Source organism: Saprolegnia diclina (genome assembly GCF_000281045.1).
Source record: "Saprolegnia diclina VS20 unplaced genomic scaffold supercont1.27, whole genome shotgun sequence".
Lineage (NCBI taxonomy): Eukaryota > Oomycota > Saprolegniomycetes > Saprolegniales > Saprolegniaceae > Saprolegnia > Saprolegnia diclina.
In genome coordinates, this window is record NW_008246094.1 from 460,017 (window position 1) to 475,741 (window position 15,725).

At 57.8% G+C, this 15,725-nt stretch overlaps 8 protein-coding genes across 8 annotated transcripts in view; 6 read left to right on the forward strand and 2 right to left on the reverse strand.

Annotated features, from left to right (window-relative positions):
• Nucleotides 1-1,120: 1,120 nt before the first annotated feature.
• Nucleotides 1,121-3,099, forward strand: SDRG_08813 (hypothetical protein). The gene is made up of 4 exons (XM_008614711.1): nucleotides 1,121-2,350; nucleotides 2,392-2,692; nucleotides 2,736-2,831; nucleotides 2,874-3,099. Exons 1-4 carry the CDS (start codon nucleotides 1,138-1,140, stop codon nucleotides 2,932-2,934), a joined length of 1,671 nt encoding a protein of 556 aa, XP_008612933.1. The 5' UTR covers nucleotides 1,121-1,137; the 3' UTR covers nucleotides 2,935-3,099.
• Nucleotides 3,015-3,468, reverse strand: SDRG_08814 (hypothetical protein; the record flags this gene model as incomplete). Its single annotated transcript, XM_008614712.1, has 1 exon — nucleotides 3,015-3,468. The coding sequence occupies one exon, from the start codon at nucleotides 3,466-3,468 to the stop codon at nucleotides 3,124-3,126; it is 345 nt and encodes a 114-aa protein (XP_008612934.1). The 3' UTR covers nucleotides 3,015-3,123.
• An 893-nt stretch (nucleotides 3,469-4,361) lies between these two features.
• SDRG_08815 (hypothetical protein) lies at nucleotides 4,362-7,103 on the forward strand. The gene is made up of 11 exons (XM_008614713.1): nucleotides 4,362-4,486; nucleotides 4,539-4,805; nucleotides 4,862-5,409; nucleotides 5,456-5,849; nucleotides 5,903-6,001; nucleotides 6,055-6,165; nucleotides 6,218-6,271; nucleotides 6,321-6,506; nucleotides 6,555-6,623; nucleotides 6,672-6,983; nucleotides 7,027-7,103. Exons 1-11 carry the CDS (start codon nucleotides 4,442-4,444, stop codon nucleotides 7,033-7,035), a joined length of 2,094 nt encoding a protein of 697 aa, XP_008612935.1. The 5' UTR covers nucleotides 4,362-4,441; the 3' UTR covers nucleotides 7,036-7,103.
• A 380-nt stretch (nucleotides 7,104-7,483) lies between these two features.
• Nucleotides 7,484-8,755, forward strand: SDRG_08816 (hypothetical protein). Its single transcript, XM_008614714.1, has 3 exons — nucleotides 7,484-8,060; nucleotides 8,103-8,550; nucleotides 8,599-8,755. Exons 1-2 carry the CDS (start codon nucleotides 7,801-7,803, stop codon nucleotides 8,368-8,370), a joined length of 528 nt encoding a protein of 175 aa, XP_008612936.1. The 5' UTR covers nucleotides 7,484-7,800; the 3' UTR covers nucleotides 8,371-8,550; nucleotides 8,599-8,755.
• A 42-nt stretch (nucleotides 8,756-8,797) lies between these two features.
• Nucleotides 8,798-12,043, forward strand: SDRG_08817 (hypothetical protein). The gene is made up of 11 exons (XM_008614715.1): nucleotides 8,798-8,840; nucleotides 8,887-9,053; nucleotides 9,101-9,503; nucleotides 9,556-9,674; nucleotides 9,723-9,942; nucleotides 10,009-10,137; nucleotides 10,191-10,285; nucleotides 10,335-10,449; nucleotides 10,499-10,678; nucleotides 10,728-11,324; nucleotides 11,372-12,043. The coding sequence occupies exons 3-11, from the start codon at nucleotides 9,447-9,449 to the stop codon at nucleotides 12,008-12,010; spliced, it is 2,151 nt and encodes a 716-aa protein (XP_008612937.1). The 5' UTR covers nucleotides 8,798-8,840; nucleotides 8,887-9,053; nucleotides 9,101-9,446; the 3' UTR covers nucleotides 12,011-12,043.
• A 511-nt stretch (nucleotides 12,044-12,554) lies between these two features.
• On the forward strand, nucleotides 12,555-13,753 carry SDRG_08818 (hypothetical protein). The gene has a single exon (XM_008614716.1). It carries the CDS (start codon nucleotides 12,609-12,611, stop codon nucleotides 13,722-13,724), a length of 1,116 nt encoding a protein of 371 aa, XP_008612938.1. The 5' UTR covers nucleotides 12,555-12,608; the 3' UTR covers nucleotides 13,725-13,753.
• A 198-nt stretch (nucleotides 13,754-13,951) lies between these two features.
• On the reverse strand, nucleotides 13,952-14,581 carry SDRG_08819 (hypothetical protein; the record flags this gene model as incomplete). The annotated part of the gene is made up of 1 exon (XM_008614717.1): nucleotides 13,952-14,581. The coding sequence occupies one exon, from the start codon at nucleotides 14,579-14,581 to the stop codon at nucleotides 13,952-13,954; it is 630 nt and encodes a 209-aa protein (XP_008612939.1).
• A 660-nt stretch (nucleotides 14,582-15,241) lies between these two features.
• The window catches only part of SDRG_08820 (hypothetical protein), a gene marked incomplete at its 3' end in the record, with an annotated part of 699 nt that continues 215 nt past the window's right edge, over nucleotides 15,242-15,725 (forward strand). Inside the window, exon 1 of the mRNA XM_008614718.1 lies at nucleotides 15,242-15,700. Coding sequence (XP_008612940.1) covers nucleotides 15,355-15,700 — 346 coding nt within the window. The 5' untranslated portion in view covers nucleotides 15,242-15,354. The remainder of the gene's footprint in view (nucleotides 15,701-15,725) is intronic.

The window sequence follows — 15,725 nt, forward strand, 5'->3', positions numbered from 1 at the left end:
TGGACGATCGTATTATAATATTCTTGGTGTGGTGTTTTTAAAATGTATGACATAAACCATACCCTTTGTATATGGAATTGAACATTGTAAAATAATACGAACAGCTATTAAATAAGATGGTTTTGATGCTTTGGATCCCATTATTGCCCGGTGGGAGCTCCCGGTGGGCATACCGGTAGCTCCGACATAGCCGACGCGTTCGACAACGACGACGACGACTTCATCATCATTGCGACCTTGTCCTTGCTGCTCGTCCTCCTGCCCGAGAGCCGCCATCGTGGCCTCTTCCGCGCGCAAATGGACTGGGCGGTCGACAGCTCAAGACTAATTCAAGCACGAGAGTTTGCGGGTACTCTTGGCATGCTGCCGCGCTCATTGTATTGCATTTTGGCGCCAATTGCGTGGGCTCTGGCCGCTCATTCGAATGCTGTTGTGCATCGCAGCCGTAATGCAATGACATGCCCTTTTCGCACTCGGTCATTGGTTGAGCAAGCACATGGTAAATTACTGTTAGGTTCACACCCATTTTGAGGTGCCATGGCTTGGTGCCATGGCACCGCCCAGGCCTGCACCGCCCGTGAACACTAAGCCTAAGAAGGAACGAGTCGCTGCAATTTTCTGATCGTGTCTACAACTGTACTCGCTCCAGCCCACAAGAAAACATCCTCGCGTCATATTTGCTCGTGGACACAGAGTTCTTGATAACATTGCTCGTTTGCATCTTACTCACGTTAGCAGATGGAGGCAACTAGACGCAACCGAGTCTGCCATTATTGAGCCAAGATACATGTAGTACTCTATCCAGGACATTGGATCACGTTGTCGCTCCCGATTATTGGCGAAAGATAGCTCAAACGATCACAGTACCAACGCTTGGTACATGTGTACTAGTACTAACGTTAGTATTTGTATTCCGGCAAAGGTCCAACCTAGACTCACACGGCCACGTCAAAATAACCCTACTAATGTTCGTAGATACAAGGAATAAACAAGTTGCCCTATTCCCTTGGTAGATACTACGTCTAATAGCTAGCATAACTTTAGCATCACAATCCCATCGAAAAACGTGGTGCATCGCATACCAATCCGGATACGCCTTTGCATTTACCGGATATCACAACGAGCAATCTCCGATCCATGACCGACACGATGGCTGCCCTTGCCGCCATCCCGAGCCCCAGCGCCGGGGCGGAGCCTCTACTAGAGCGCTCTTCTCTTCATGGTCTCTCTAGTGATCGTGATCTGAACCTCGCGCATGCGAAGGAGAGCGCGCGAGTGGCGCCAACCTCAGGCATGGCCCACGCCACGCTAGGTCACGCGCAGCTGGCCCTGCAGCAGTACCCGTCCGCAGTCCAGAGCTTCAAGAAGGCAATCGCGCTTGGGCTTGATGACCGTGCTACCCACGATGCGCTCAAGCAGGCGCGTATCGGCGTTCTTGATGCACTTGGGACGGCCGACGCCGCGGAGTGTCCTCGACCGCCGCCTGTCGTCGCAACACCGCCACCTCCCGCGCAGCCCTCTCCTGCGCGGGCTGGAGCTTTGGCACCAGGAAACTCGATGGCTTACGAGGTGGGCTGGCAATGTTTGCGCCTCTTTGGTCAGCACCTGCTGCGACAGTCGACGCCATTGCAGCTTGGGCTTCCGCTATTGTGTCTCGGCGTCGCATCGTGGCTCGTCCACAACTGGTGCGTCGCCCTTCTCGCCGTGTTCCTTGGCTATATTGCACTCTGGTTCCACTACAAGGTGCGCTGGCGGCGGCTTCACTGGCGCTTCTGGGTGCGGCTTCCATGGCTCGCGTATGCGCTACCGCTGCTTCTGCGGCTTCTCGGGCAGTACAAGCTCTTTGTACTTGTGCATACTGCATGGCCTGTCGCGTGCACCGTCGCAATGACTTGCGCGTTGACAACGTCGCCGCGAGTCCGCATGTGTCTTCTCCACGGCTCCGTCTTTCTCTACTACGTGGTGTGGGAACGAAACACGCACGACTTGGCTCGGTTTCTGGCGCCGCTGGCGCTCGACTCGGCCGGGTACTGCCTCGGCCAGGTGTCGACCGCCGACGTTCGGGTCGCTGCACAAGCCGCTGTCACTGCGACCGACGTTTCGTCAATCGATCTCACGGGAATGCAGGCGCTGTACTTTCTGCGATGGGCGCTCGACTATTGGCAGCAGCCAACGACGTTTACGTATACCGAACTCCTCGCGTCCGTCGTCGCGTCGCACGACGCTGCACTGCGATGGCTCCACCCGCAGCTTCGAGAGATTGCTACGGAGGTCGACACGACCACCTTGGCTGCGTACCTCCGTCTTGTGCTACAAGCGCTGCAACCGCCCAAAGCCGTTGCCATCGCTCGTACGTGCCGGTCTGCCACGCGTCGGCTCACTTGTGTGTAGTCACAATCTGTCGAGACGGCTCGAGTGTCCTACTGACGGCGCTTTTCCTGCTACGGGGTACGGTACCCATTGCGTTGGCTCCGTTTGCATATGCACAGTGGCCCGCCCTCGTCGAGCTACGAACGCTGTGGCGCGAAGGCAGTGCCGACTGCGACAGCCTCGACTGGATCCTTCTGCGCTCACCACTGCTTGGCGTCTGGACCAACGTCAAGGCCGGTGTGTACTGCCTCGAATGTGGCGCGCAGGCAGCACGGGCTGTAGCCGCGACAAGTGCCGCCGCGACGGTCGCTCTCAAGCTCCGGTATCGAGCCACCGTTTTGTTTGGAGATGCAACGCATCTGTAGGTCGCTGGTCGCAGCCGTCGGGAAAGCGCGTGCCGAGGGATGGAGCGCGCACTGGGATACCGTGACAGACTCGGTCTTCTCCATCTATGCGGCGAGGTAGGCAAGCTTCAATGCAAGCTTTTCAAACTTGGGATGTAGGGAGTCGGCGGCACATGTTTGGACGTACGTCTGGCAACGCGTATGCCACCAGCACCAATAGCCGTGGCGTTAACGACAGCCCATACAACCAGAAAAATGTGGGCCATCCGCGCACTGTTTCATCCCACAAAACCCGGACCATGGAAGTCAAAACTCTCAGTTCAATGCTCTTAATGAACCGAGTAAGACGAGTAAATAAAGCCTGTGCACGTAGCGCGCCCACGACCGTACCGAAGACGACGGATTGGTGTCATCGGCAGACAAAGTGCGTGCGAAGGCTCTCGATGAGGTCGCGGCACATGCGGACTTGCGCGCGAAGCTTGCGGTTCTCGCTTTGGGCGGCGACCATCTCTTCGCGCAGCGCGACAGCAGTCTCTCGCCACGTCAACATGGTGGTGTTGTCCTTCCTTCCTTGCAGTCGAGCGGTTGCCTGGGCTTCAAGAGACACGACGAGGGCTCGGAGTGCAAGGCGCTCGTCGGCTGTCGCCTTGCGGTAGATGCGCTGCATCTTGCGCTGGTAAGCGCTGCGAAAGCGGGGCTTGGACACGCGCGGTTTCGGGGGCATTTGTGTGAGTGACGTCGTCGCGACCACCATGACCGGACGCAGATGGTAGCGTGCCGCCTGGAATTTTGCTTACGTTTGGCGGTGCCACTGATGACTCGGCACATCTGACAGAGTGTTCATCGCATTCAAAACCCTCGTCCAAACGTTTGCTTGCACAGATGGCGACTCAAGACTCGTGCGAAGATAGCGCTGCACTTTGCAGCATGAAAGAGGCCCCAGTCGCAAGAACTGGAGACGCATTGTTCTCTGCTGCCGAGCCAATTTTGGAACCGAATGCTTTGCAGGGATCGAACGCCGCGCCTTTCTTGACGGCCTCGCACCACGTGGTATGCCAAGGCCGACCACGCGGTGCCAACAAATGGGTTATCGCCGCGCGGTACCTTTCCACCCCAGCGATCTTGGGCGTTCTTGTTTAGTTGATACATTCGTGAAAAGTCTCCATTATTGGTTGGCACGCCGCGTTGAACGAGCTGGATATCCCATCGTTTACGTAGACCACGGCGCGTCCTTTATGTTCAAGCCATTCCAAACGCCCAGCTAGCGTCGTTGTCTTATCTATTTTGAACGCGCGAAACGTGGTGTACGAGGGCTGCACGTGGGATGTAAGGCATGTATCCATCACACACAAGTCTTTTGGGTCAGCGTAGGACTCGGAAGGCTTCCGGCCTCAACATGCACCTTCCATCTTGTCGCTCGAGGCACGACGGGATTTACTGTCGCAATACGTTATTCCGTATTGCGTGTTCGCATCATCATACCCAGGCGTCTGAGCCCCGCACGTTTCCCACCGTAGCTCGACGACCACCGTATGACCACCGTATGATTGCATAGTACCGGTGCTCTGCCCAACGTCCGATATGGCCCGTGCTTGGATGCGTCGCGATTTCTTTGGTCCCGTCAAACTTGTTAACGTTCGATCGTGCTACTACGTCCCGGACGAAACCGTTTCGTGGCTTAGCAGGATGCAGCCTGTCCAGTTTTCGCGGCCCTTCGCTCTTGCAGCATGAAGCAGGCGTCGCTGCGCGATTACACGGTCGTCTTTGAGCAGGTAGAGTACGAGAACGATCTGTCTGCTGTTGATGCATCTTGGTGACTATTAGGAGCGACAGGCGCTCGTCAAGGACCTCGAGACGATGCGGATGCAGCTCGTGCGCAAGGACGAGCAGCACAAGAAAACGTCGGCGATCACGAGCCAGCAAACCGTCGCGCTCAAGAAGGAGGTTGCCGAGCTACTGAGCCAAAAAAGCCTCGTTGAAAAAGAGAGCGAACTCTACCAGCAAAAGTGCAAGGACCTCACGACGCTCCTTGAGACGTCGTACGACCAGCACGAAGAGGACCAGCTCAAAATCGTCAAGCTCACCGAGACGGTGCGCGGCTTGGATTATGCACGTAGCCACTTAGGTCATCCATGCGCTTGATGTAGATGAAGCGACTGAAAAAAAAGTTTGACGACGGGGTCGATATGGCCAAGAAGGAAGCCAACGTCTCGGTCATGAACTCGCACGAAGAGCGCAAGTCGCTCAAGGCCAACGCCGAGCGTCTGCGCTGCAAACTCAACGCCGAGCGGAAGGAGTGGCTCGACGCCAAACAAGCCCTCGGTGACCAGTGCGCCGAGCTCAAGACGCATGTCGAGTGCCTTGAGCGGGAGCTACGGGAAGCCCGCGTTCGGGAAAAATCCCACCGACTCCATACGGAACAAATGCAAGCCGAGCTTCGCCACATGAAGCACGACGCAGCGTCCGCGGCCCAAGAGCTCCAGATCCAAAAGCTCGCCATCGACAAGTACAAGGCCGAGATATGCCGCGTCGTCGAGGATACGCGGATCAAAGTCGAGTGCGACTCATCGATCGGCGAGCGTCTCTTGATGGCGCAAGAAGACAGTGTACTGTACCTTCGCAGTCGGTCGTCGACGCTCGGCGAGAACCGGCGTCTCCAGCAGCAACTTTTTACGCTGCACCAAAAATACGAACGGTATCGCCCATGTCTTCGACTCGTCGTTGCTCATGTGTGGTGGTAGGCAAATGCACAAGCACGACGAGGAGAAGGCGCAGGCAACGATGCTCTCGGAGGAGCTCACGGCATTCAAGCGCGAGTCGCGCCGGCTCTCGGTTGTCCAGCAGGACGAAGCGTCCAAGCAACTGAAGCTGCTCGAGATCGAGTACCAGAAACGAGTCCAGCAGCTCCAAATGGCATTCGAACATGAGAAACACCAAGTCGAGCACGAGGCGCATCGGCGATTGACGCTGCTTGAGGGCACCAAGACGTCCCAGTTGGAAGAGGCGCGTCAGCGCGAAGCGAGTGCGCTTCACGAGACACGCATGCAGCTCGAACAAGAAAAACAGAGTGCGCTCAACACCGTGCAGCAACTCTGCGAGACGACCCAAGCGCAATTGCACACGGCGACAAAAGAGGTACCTTTTGTATTGGAAGTTACATGAGATATGCAATGCGATTGGTGGCGTAGAAAGAAGTGCTGCACCTCGAGGTGCGGGAGCTCCAGCATGCGCTCGAGCAGCACCGTGAGAAGGAGCGCAAGCTCATCCAGATCATGGAGCACGCCCAGGTTCCATGCATTGGTTGTCGACGGCGTGCCATCATCTCATTCGAGTTTTGCAGAAACTCAACTCGAATTTGGAGGAAAAACTGCATGGCCAAGAATGCAAGTACTACGACGCCCAAAAACAGATTGATGACATGGCGTCCAGCATCAAGAGTCTCCATGCCACGGTAATTCCGTCCATGTCGACAAGCCATTGTCGAATTTATGGACTGGTGCTAGATTCAAAACCAGCGCGAACTCATGGAAGAGCTCGACCGGTCGCGGCAGACCAAGGTACGTCTCGCTATCGAGAAATACCTCGTGAAATATACATGTTTCGCAGACGGACGAGCACATTCAAGACATTTCGACGTTGGAAATGGAAAAAATGGAGTTTTTGCGCCAAGTGACGCAGCTCCAAGAGCAGCACTCGCAGGACCTCCTCGCGCTCGAGGTTCAAAAACGCAATCACGATATCACGGTCAAGCAGCTCTCGACGGCGCAGCTCAGCGCCAACCGCCTCATCGAGGTACTCAACGAGGCCGCAATGTCCATGTATTGATTGATGCGTGTATAGGAACAAGCCAAGACGATCGAAGACCTCTTGGAGACGCGGATGGCAGAGCCTTTGGCGGGGTTTTCGACCGTAGTGTACCCCGTGTTGCAACTTGCAACACGAGTCCTTGTCGTGTAGGGCATCTGCCACAATGTGCGCTGCGGCGAGCTCGCGGACGAGCTGCGGCGGCTGCAAGTCGCAGAGAGCGGCGACGGCGCATCGTACGCGACGCTACTCAAGCAAACCAACCACCAGCTGCAGGCGCTGGAGCGAGAGAAGCAGAAGCTCTTGCGAGTCATTGAAGACCAAGCGCTCACGATCCACGAGCTCACAATCCAAGACTCGCCCATCGACGACGACGACGACATTGGTGGACATGATGGACCCCACAGCGAGGACGACGGGCTTCGAAAGCCATGGAAGCTTAGCTCCGCGTCCCTCTCGCTGGACGTACGTTTGCTTGGATCCAAGGGAGAGTCCAATTTTGTTTTAGGACTTTTGAGCCGTCGCAAGCTGCCTGTTTGGAATAGAACTTTGTATCGTTGTGCTAACAAGTTTCGAGCCAACCCACCTCTCGTGCTGTGAGCTTTGCCACCGAACGCGTGGAAATTTTGTCGATTTGATTTGCATTTTGGAGTGGTTATTCCACGTGGCACGCCCTGGAGCCCACGTCACGACGACCACCCGTCGTCCGATCGTTCGCCTGTCGCGGGTGAAGCATCGTTCTCCCCATGCAGCTGTGGCTGCAACCGAATGCGCGCGGTCTCAGCCCGTTCGTTCGTTCGTGGCGCACCCAAGCACAGCAGCAGAGAGACAAGAAGAAATCACCCTTGGCTTCCTACCATATCACATCGACCAAGACATACTTGCTACATAATTGCATGTCCCTACTACGAGTCACATCTTGCCGCACAGAGGAATGCATCGTTGCCAGCTGCCACATCATCACAGGCCCGCGCCTGTGGCTGGAGCGTAACTCGCGCCCAGCCTTTAGCCACTCTAGTCCTTCTGCGAGGACAGTACAAGCCGCACTACCCTTCATCACGGACAACGTCAATTTGGCTAGCCAATCTCGCTTCTCACTGCCACATATCGAAGTCTTGATGGTCCGTTGCCGATCTGACGCTCTGGTGTGACGCGGCCGCCGTCCTCGCTCGTCCGGATAATAACCGGATTTGTATCCCACCGCGACTGATTGGCTATCTTTGGATGCAAAGTGGCTGTGTCACAAACCGCCGCACTTGCGCTCTCGCAGCATCGGTCGCACATGTGTCTTTGTCCTGGTTGCTTCTGCCCGCCGGCCGCCAAGCGGCTGCGCCACAACACGCGGCCGTGGACGGACCCGCTGCTGCTGACCAACCTCGTGTACGTTGCGGCGGCCGTCGTCTCGTACGCAGTGGGTCAGTACACGTGCGGCCTCCTCCAGCTCGGGTCTTCGATTGCGTCGACCATGTTCCACCGGTCCCGCGAGACCAAGTACCTTCCGCTGGACGCAATCATCTCGGGCACGCTCGGCATCATTGCAGCGTACGTGGCCGTGCTCGTTTGATGCGCTCATTTTCCATGTAGCTATGTCGTCTTGGACGCGATCGAGAACGAACTCCACCACGTGCTCGGGCTCAAGCTGCTGCATGGCGCGGGCTGCGCGTTCACGTGGATCTACTGCGGCATGCCGGGCGGCGTGCGCTACGAGACGTGGCACAAGCGCTGGCACTACGTCTCGGGCTACACGACGCTGTCGTGCTCGCTCCTCATGAGCGTGTACCACCCCGACTTTGACGCGATCGTGCTCAAGTGGCTCTTCCCGAACGGCGCACCGATGAACCTCGGCATGTAAACCACTGTAAAGTGAAGCTCTTTGAAAATACAGTGCATTTTGGCGGCTCCAGAGCGGACCCAACTACCTCGCAGTTTGCGCCCGAGTCGGCCCTGCCGTACTGTACGGTGCATTTATTCGGACCAAATGCGCCAGACAGCACAACCAAGGGCGTAAAATATCTCGAGTGCTCAACGATCTGTACCATGATAACGAAGGTCTCGTGGGCACGACACTCACGCACGCAAGAGTGACTAGGTTTCTCTGGCGTGCTTGCATCGATCTTGCTCCTTCACTTTACGGAAAATGCTTCGAAAGTGTATGAAGCGGTGAGCCGACTGCACTCTAACGTCGTTGAGAGGTTAGGGTGGTTGATCCATGCAAAAAATTGGGACGACTCAGCCTTTAGGTCTGGGAGGGTTTAGGCGTTTCAAGTGGCCTCGGTTTTGCCAAACATGCATTTGGTCGGGTGATGGGCCTGTCGAGCATGGGTGTGTCCACTCTCCCTTGCACAAATACGCGCCAACGATGGTGTAGAAAGCACCTCCGATTTCTTTCGCCTCCTCCTGCACGACCAGAGCGGCTACGTCCGGTCGCCCAAGAAGCGCAAGGCCGTAGCGTTGCACCCGCTGCCAGCGCCGCTGCCAGTGGCAAGTGCCGCAGACGACTACATTACAAGGAGCCCGCGTCGACTGCCGCGCCTCGTACGCTTTTTCATGCTATCGGTAGTTTCGAATTTGGCTTTGCGTAGGAGGCGCGCCTCTTGCAGCGACAGCGTGTCTTTCTCTACGAAGACGGCAGCGCCGAGCTGTGCACGGAAGAAATACTCCAGTACAACGAAGTCGACGCGCGGAAGACGCAGAAAGATCCGCTTGCACTGCTTTTGACCAAGAAGTGCGATGGCGCCGATGAGATTCCACTCATGCCGTGCCACGGCCGCGCCCATCGCCGGCATTTGCTGCAGGTTGCCGGCGGTGGACACTCAATCTTGAGATCGTCTGTAGGCTGAGCGGTGGCCCGAGCCCGTACGCGACCGCGACAAGCACTGGGCGCAAGACGAGCTGCCGACGATCCAAGCTCATGAGCCATACCGACAAATGCGGATGACAAGGTCCGTAACGACGCCGGGCAAGTGGCATCTGCAAGCACTCCACGTACGTACTTAGTATCGTCGTCTAAAGGTTGCTATTTGGGTGGCATCGCTAGCCCGAGCTCCTCTTGCTGTCGCGCCGGGGGATTCTCATCGACGCGTCGTACGTCATTGTCTCGGCGTGGGGCGCCGGAATCTATGGCCGCGTTTTTGGCATTGGACTGCAAAGCAAACGGTGCGGTAAATTGAGTTTGAGTTTGAACTTGATGTAAACTTGTGGTAGAGCCTTGGTCGTGCACGTGTACGACCCCGCACTTGGGATTACCCACCTTCTTTCCATCTCGATGGACGATCTCGAAGACCTCTTCGAAGACCACCGAGCGTACTTGACCGCCGGGCGCAAGGACGAGCTGCTGCAAGCCATCACGTCGATGCTCTTTTTCGAATATCCCACCCAAGGCCGGCCGATTCTGCACATCAACAAGCTCCTCAAGACGAGTGCGGTACGCTGCTCTATACATTCAAAGACTCTTTTGCCGGCATGCATTCCATATGGACCCCATTTGTAGTCGAAACTGCGCCGCATTGCGCGCGAGAAGCAACGACGCCTCGAAGAAGAAGAGCGGCGTCTTGCGGCACTCAAGTTTATGACCATGCCCCGCCGCGCCCGTTACCGTGTGCTCTGTACGAGCCAGAAGGTATGCACTTTCTAGTGTTTTTCCTGGTGCATGTCGAGCATTTATTCACGCAGATCAGCTCTTTTCTCTGCAACATATCGGTCCACCATTATCCGCACCAAGCACGGAACTTTCACATCGTCGCGACCCACCCCCCGTCGTCAGCTGAGTACGCCTCCTTTTGTGATCTCGGGTCAAATGCACGGCTTGGCGGCTAGGTTTCATCTGCCCCTCGGGCTCTTATACGCTGGAAAAGCCGCCAACAATTCGAGCGCTCCACACACGTGGACGCCCGCGATCAAGACTGCAATCGCCCGTGCTGTCGTCCGCCAAGTACACTCCGTCGTTGCTTAGTCGTGTGCCATATTGGCCCAAATGCTAGCTCTGCCTCGTCCGCAACAATGCCGGCGAAATGGCGCTTGCTGTCGCGGGCCGCGTCGGGTACTACAGCAAGGGCATTCACCTCGACGAGCCACAGACGCCAGAGTCCGTCGCACGCCAAAGTTACCTCCAGTCGATCCAGATCACGGTCCAAGCACTGCAGCAAGCAGCTTACGACGAGGTGAGCACTCGCGGTGACGGGCCTTTGAACCATTCTTCATCATGGCTAGCGCACTGCTATTACGGAGGCTCACCAAGCGCAGTACGCTGCGTTGGAGCGCGACGTCCGGCTTCTGGAAGCCAGTCGGTCCGAGCTGGAAGCCAAAGAAGCGGCGATCAAGGACGCTCTGGACGAGATTGAAGCCATAGGACTGGGAGACGTGGACGGTCTCGATAAAGACCAGCGCCATGCAGCGCGGCAACGCGTGCGCGAACGCCGCGCCGACGTCAAGAAAGATCGCAGCGAGACACTTGTGGAGCTCAAGCGGGTCCAAAGTTTACTCACGGCCTTGCTGTCACAGATGCAAGCGGCCACAGCGGACACGACAGCGCGCCTTCACGAGTCAGCGTTGCGCTTTGCGACTCGGATCGAAGCGCTCAAGCTCGAGGCAGTGACGCCGCCCCCGTACGTCGACTTGCGCGTGGGCGACAAGCGGTACGCGTTACATGCGACCCAGTCGCGCCGGCCACGCGCCTTCTTGGGCATGACGAACCAAGTGCGCCAAGGTGCGGCGGCGATTCAGGGTCAGCGTGTGCGGTACAGCGTTGCCTTTGGTGACGACCGAAGTATGGAGCTCACGGCCTATGTCCCCGCGACGTCGACTACGGTACACTGCCGTATTGGACAGGGTTTGTCCATACTAGACGATGCTAGATGCGGTTTGCGTGCTCGCTGCCCACGTGGTGCATTCTCACGAAAGAAAGCGTCCGCTCCAAAAAGGCCCGTCACGAGATGCAAGTGGCTGTGCCCGGACTCATTCAGCACCCTGGCAATGCCCTGCCGCCGTCGTCCGAAGAAGTCGAGCTCGACGCGCTCAACGCAGCCATTGCAACGTCACTGGACGAGTGGCGGACGTCGCGTACACCGACGACCTACGACGAGCTGCAGCAGCTGCACGCTCGCCGACGAGAACTCAGCAAAGAGTCGCAGCGCTGCGTGCACCACCTCGTGACCGCGCTATGCGAGCGTCTGCGTTTTCAGTTGTCGAGTGCTCTGGCGTTGGACAACATAATCTTCACGATGGACCCTTACGTCCTCGTTGCCAGCGACGAAGTCGACCGACCGGGCATCTGCACCGTGCGCATTGAGCCCAACCACAACGTCGTGTTTGCCGTCGACTTGATGAACGGCAGCCAGTACGAAAAGGCACACCCGTATACACAAGAGCTCGTGCTCGAGCTCGCGAGCGAGTCGGCCCAAGAAATGCATGTCCACCTCGACTTGATTGCGAGCTCCATGCAACTCGTGCGCCGCGACGACACGCTCGTTGACGAGCTCGAGTTCTTGGATTGACTTGAAATATACATGCGACTGCTACGCTCTGCACTCGTCCCAGTACAACATGAAGCACACCCCTCGTAGTTCAGCGTTTACGCTAGGACCGGTGGAAAAAATGCTACAAACCGCTACCAGTTGGTGTGATAGCATGGAGGACAGTATTGAGTTGTCCACAAAATGACACTTTGCGGTCGCGGGCGAGAAAACGTTTCCAGCTGCCCTTCGTTTGAAAAAAGGTCGCGTGCCCCGACGCTACGCCACGAAAAAAGATACCTCGGCTACTTCTGTCTCGACATTGCCGGCCTTTCCGAGTGGCTGAATGCACGCAACTTTTGAATCGCTGGCGACAAGTCGACGCCTCGTGGTCGGCGCGTCATTACGTCTATGTAATACCCGTGCTCTCTTTTATTAGTGGATTCGCCTGCGAGCGCGGTGCATACGCTCTGTGCACGAACGTCACGCGCTTCGAAGCGTCAAGTGGCGTGTTTTCGCACGCCGCGGTTTTGATTGGCGGGTGACCGCCGTGCGCCATCTGTTTGGCACCAGTTGATTCATCAACCGACGGGGGCGCTCTCTTACGCAGCAGTAAAATTTGACGAGCGGCTTGTGCACCATGCTCCCGTCGCCGACGCTCTACGATCCGTCGTCGATCGTGGTCTTCACGGCGTGCGCGCTGGGCTTCTTCAGCCTCCTCTCGCTTCTCACGGCGACAACGCCGCCGGTACCCACCGAGTTTGTCGACCGCAAGCGCGGTGTCTCCATCTCCGCGTCCGTGTCCTATCGCGGTGACGAGCCAGCGAATCCTCGCACGCGCCGCGTCTCGGTGGCCGCGTCCGTGTCCTACGGTGCGGACGACGCCGCACCGCGCGCGCGTCGGGTCTCGGTCGCTGCCTCGGTCTCGACGGGCGCCCACACCATGACCGAGTCGACGTTCGAGCTTGGGCCCGAGGACGCAGTGCCATCGTCCAAGCACGCCAACATGCCGTGCAGTACGTGCCAGCACGTACCGGTTGTCTATATGCTGCCGATCGTGCTGCCGTGCGCATGCCACACGTACGTCGGTCCGCAGATCCTTCCGCCGACCTGCTGCGTCCACTTCCCCCACTGCCACTGCGCCGCGACGGTGCCGCGCAAACTGCATCAGCTGCCGTCATCTCCGATTGCGGCGCCGGCGCCAACCGCCATGTCGGTGCCGCCCGAGTACCTCTCGCGCCGCCTCGAAGACTACCCGATGGCGATTCCGACGGAAAAAGCAATCGATCAGAAGGCCGATGTCTTCAAGCCGACGCCGCTAACTGTCCCCGAGCTCATTCCGCTGCCGTCGGCGGCGCCCATTGAGCTTAGCGTGACACGACCGCGTCGCGACCGGAGTTTGTTTCGCGCGCGGCTCTGGATTGGCAAGGCGTTTGAGCACGAAGATGGCTCGGACGACGCCGTGTACGTCATGCGCGTCGACTGCCGGACCGCCGACGACGCCAATGTGCTCTCGCCCACGAGCATGTGGGACGTCACCGTGACGTACCAAGAATTTGAGCGCCTCTACCAAGCGCTCATTGACGAAGTCGACGGCGAGCCGCTAGCAATTCCAGCGCTCGAGCTCTCGACGCTGGACGAAGAGGATTTGTGGCACCGCCGCCGCACGGCTTTGCAGACCTTTGTCGACGCGCTCACGTCCAACAAGCGGCTCGCGAATGCCGATTGTCTGCGCAAATTGTGCCAAATGTGGTAAACGCGTACCAATGATTCTTGTCAACAGAGCGTCTCGCTTCTAGTTCTGGCGTTAGGTCTGGGGGTTAAAAGGATGCGGAGGAAGCATAGCCGAGGGTTGTCGCCCAAAGCGAGGCAGCATGGACTCAACTCGGATAAGCGTCAAACTTGTGTTTTGGGCCGTGTCCACCGCCCCGAATCATGCAATTCAAAGAGCAAACATTCCACTTTGACGTCAATAGATATCATCTACTGGCGCTGGGCATACCATGCTTGGACCTTGGGAAGCACTGCAACGGCGTCCGCGATCGCGTTCCAGCGCGGGTACTTGTCGCAGATCGTCGTCGGAATACCGTCCATGTGCCTCGAGCGCATGCTGAGGCGCATGACAAAGAGCTCAATGTCGGCGAGCGACAGCGTCTCGCCCAAGAGAAACGGGCCCTTGGCGTTGGCAGCGACAAGCCGCGCTTCCAGACACGCGTACAAGGTCGGCAGCGTCTCGGCCGCGAGCGCCTTGCGCATCGCGAGCTTCTTCTCCATGTCCCGCTCAAAGAGCGACGGAATGAGTTTGTTGACAATGTCGTCGGACGCGGCGAGGACTTCATCAACGCGATAGGCGCCCAGTGGATCAGACATTGGGTAGAGACCGGTGAGGTGGCCGACATACCGCGCCATGCCGTGCGACTGCGCAAAGACTTCGCCGTCGACAGTGAGCGTCGGAAGCTGCTGGAACGGCAGCGATGGCTTGCGCGCCATAAACTCGTTGTAGCTGATGCGCTCGTCCTCGAACGGAATGTCGTGGAGGAAGAGCGCAAGGCGCGTGAGCTCGGCGCGGCCTGGCGCGTTAAAGTAGGTAAGCTTGAGCGTTGGGTGGGGCATTGGCAAAGCGAGAGTGAAGTGATCGAAAAAGGTGAGTGTGCGCCAATGTGATTGGCTGAAAAACGATCTTTCTCGCGATGCCATTGGCGCGAAAGTGCGAACGCTTTGCACCAATTGAGTACCAAGTCGTTCGCCGGCCAAGAATGGGGCTTCTGTACTTCGAGTGTACGTACTGTACGCCGTGCCTGGCCAACGTTTGTGGCCTGCGTGGCCATGCACGAGCCTGGCGCGGCGTGGGACAACCGTTCGATTTCGCGTTCGGATGCGGCACAACCGTTGGTAATCGTTGAGGTTGCGGTTGAGAATTCGGTTGACGTTCGCGCCAACGCATCCTGTCGACGCGTGATTCCATGGTCGCCTGATTGTGGCCAAGGTGACGTGGTCGTCCATGAACGGTGGTGCTCAAACATGCCTCAGTCTCGCAACAGAGTCCGATTTCATTGCTTTATCGTACCATTACAAGGCGAGGACGAACCAAATACCACAGAAGTCTGCGGTACTACCATTATGAACCATGCCTTGCCCATGGCCGCCGTCGGACTTGATCGCTCGATCGCGCCGAAGTCGGCACTGTTCGACGTCGCCTTGCGTACACGTCCAAGCAGGTGGTTTGACATGTGATCACAGCCCACCACACGCCGCGTCAACGCAAAGATCGCGCCCCGTCCGAAAGGTCACGACGTGATCACTCAATCAACGGCGATCGCTCATCGTCAGCGGCGCGCGCCATTCCAGTTGTCACTTTTGATTTCACCACCAACGACTCAACAACCATGACCTTTCCCACATTGAAGCTCACGTACTTCGACATGACTGGCCGCGCCGAGCTCGTGCGCCTGGCGCTGCACGCGGGTGGCATCCCGTTCGAGGACGAGCGCCTTACGCGCGAACAGTTTGGCGCGGTCAAGCCGACGCTGCCGTTCAAGCAGGTGCCGACGCTCACGGTCGACGGCGTCGTCATGGCCCAGTCGCATGCGATGGCGCGCTACGCCGGCCGCCTCTCGGGCCTCTACCCGACCGAAGCGCTCGAGGCGTTCCGTGTCGACGAGCTTCTCGCGGCCTCGGACGACACGCTCGCCAAGCTCATGCCGTCGTTCCGCGAACAAGACCCGGCCAAGCGTCTCGCACTCCGCGAAGAAGCCGC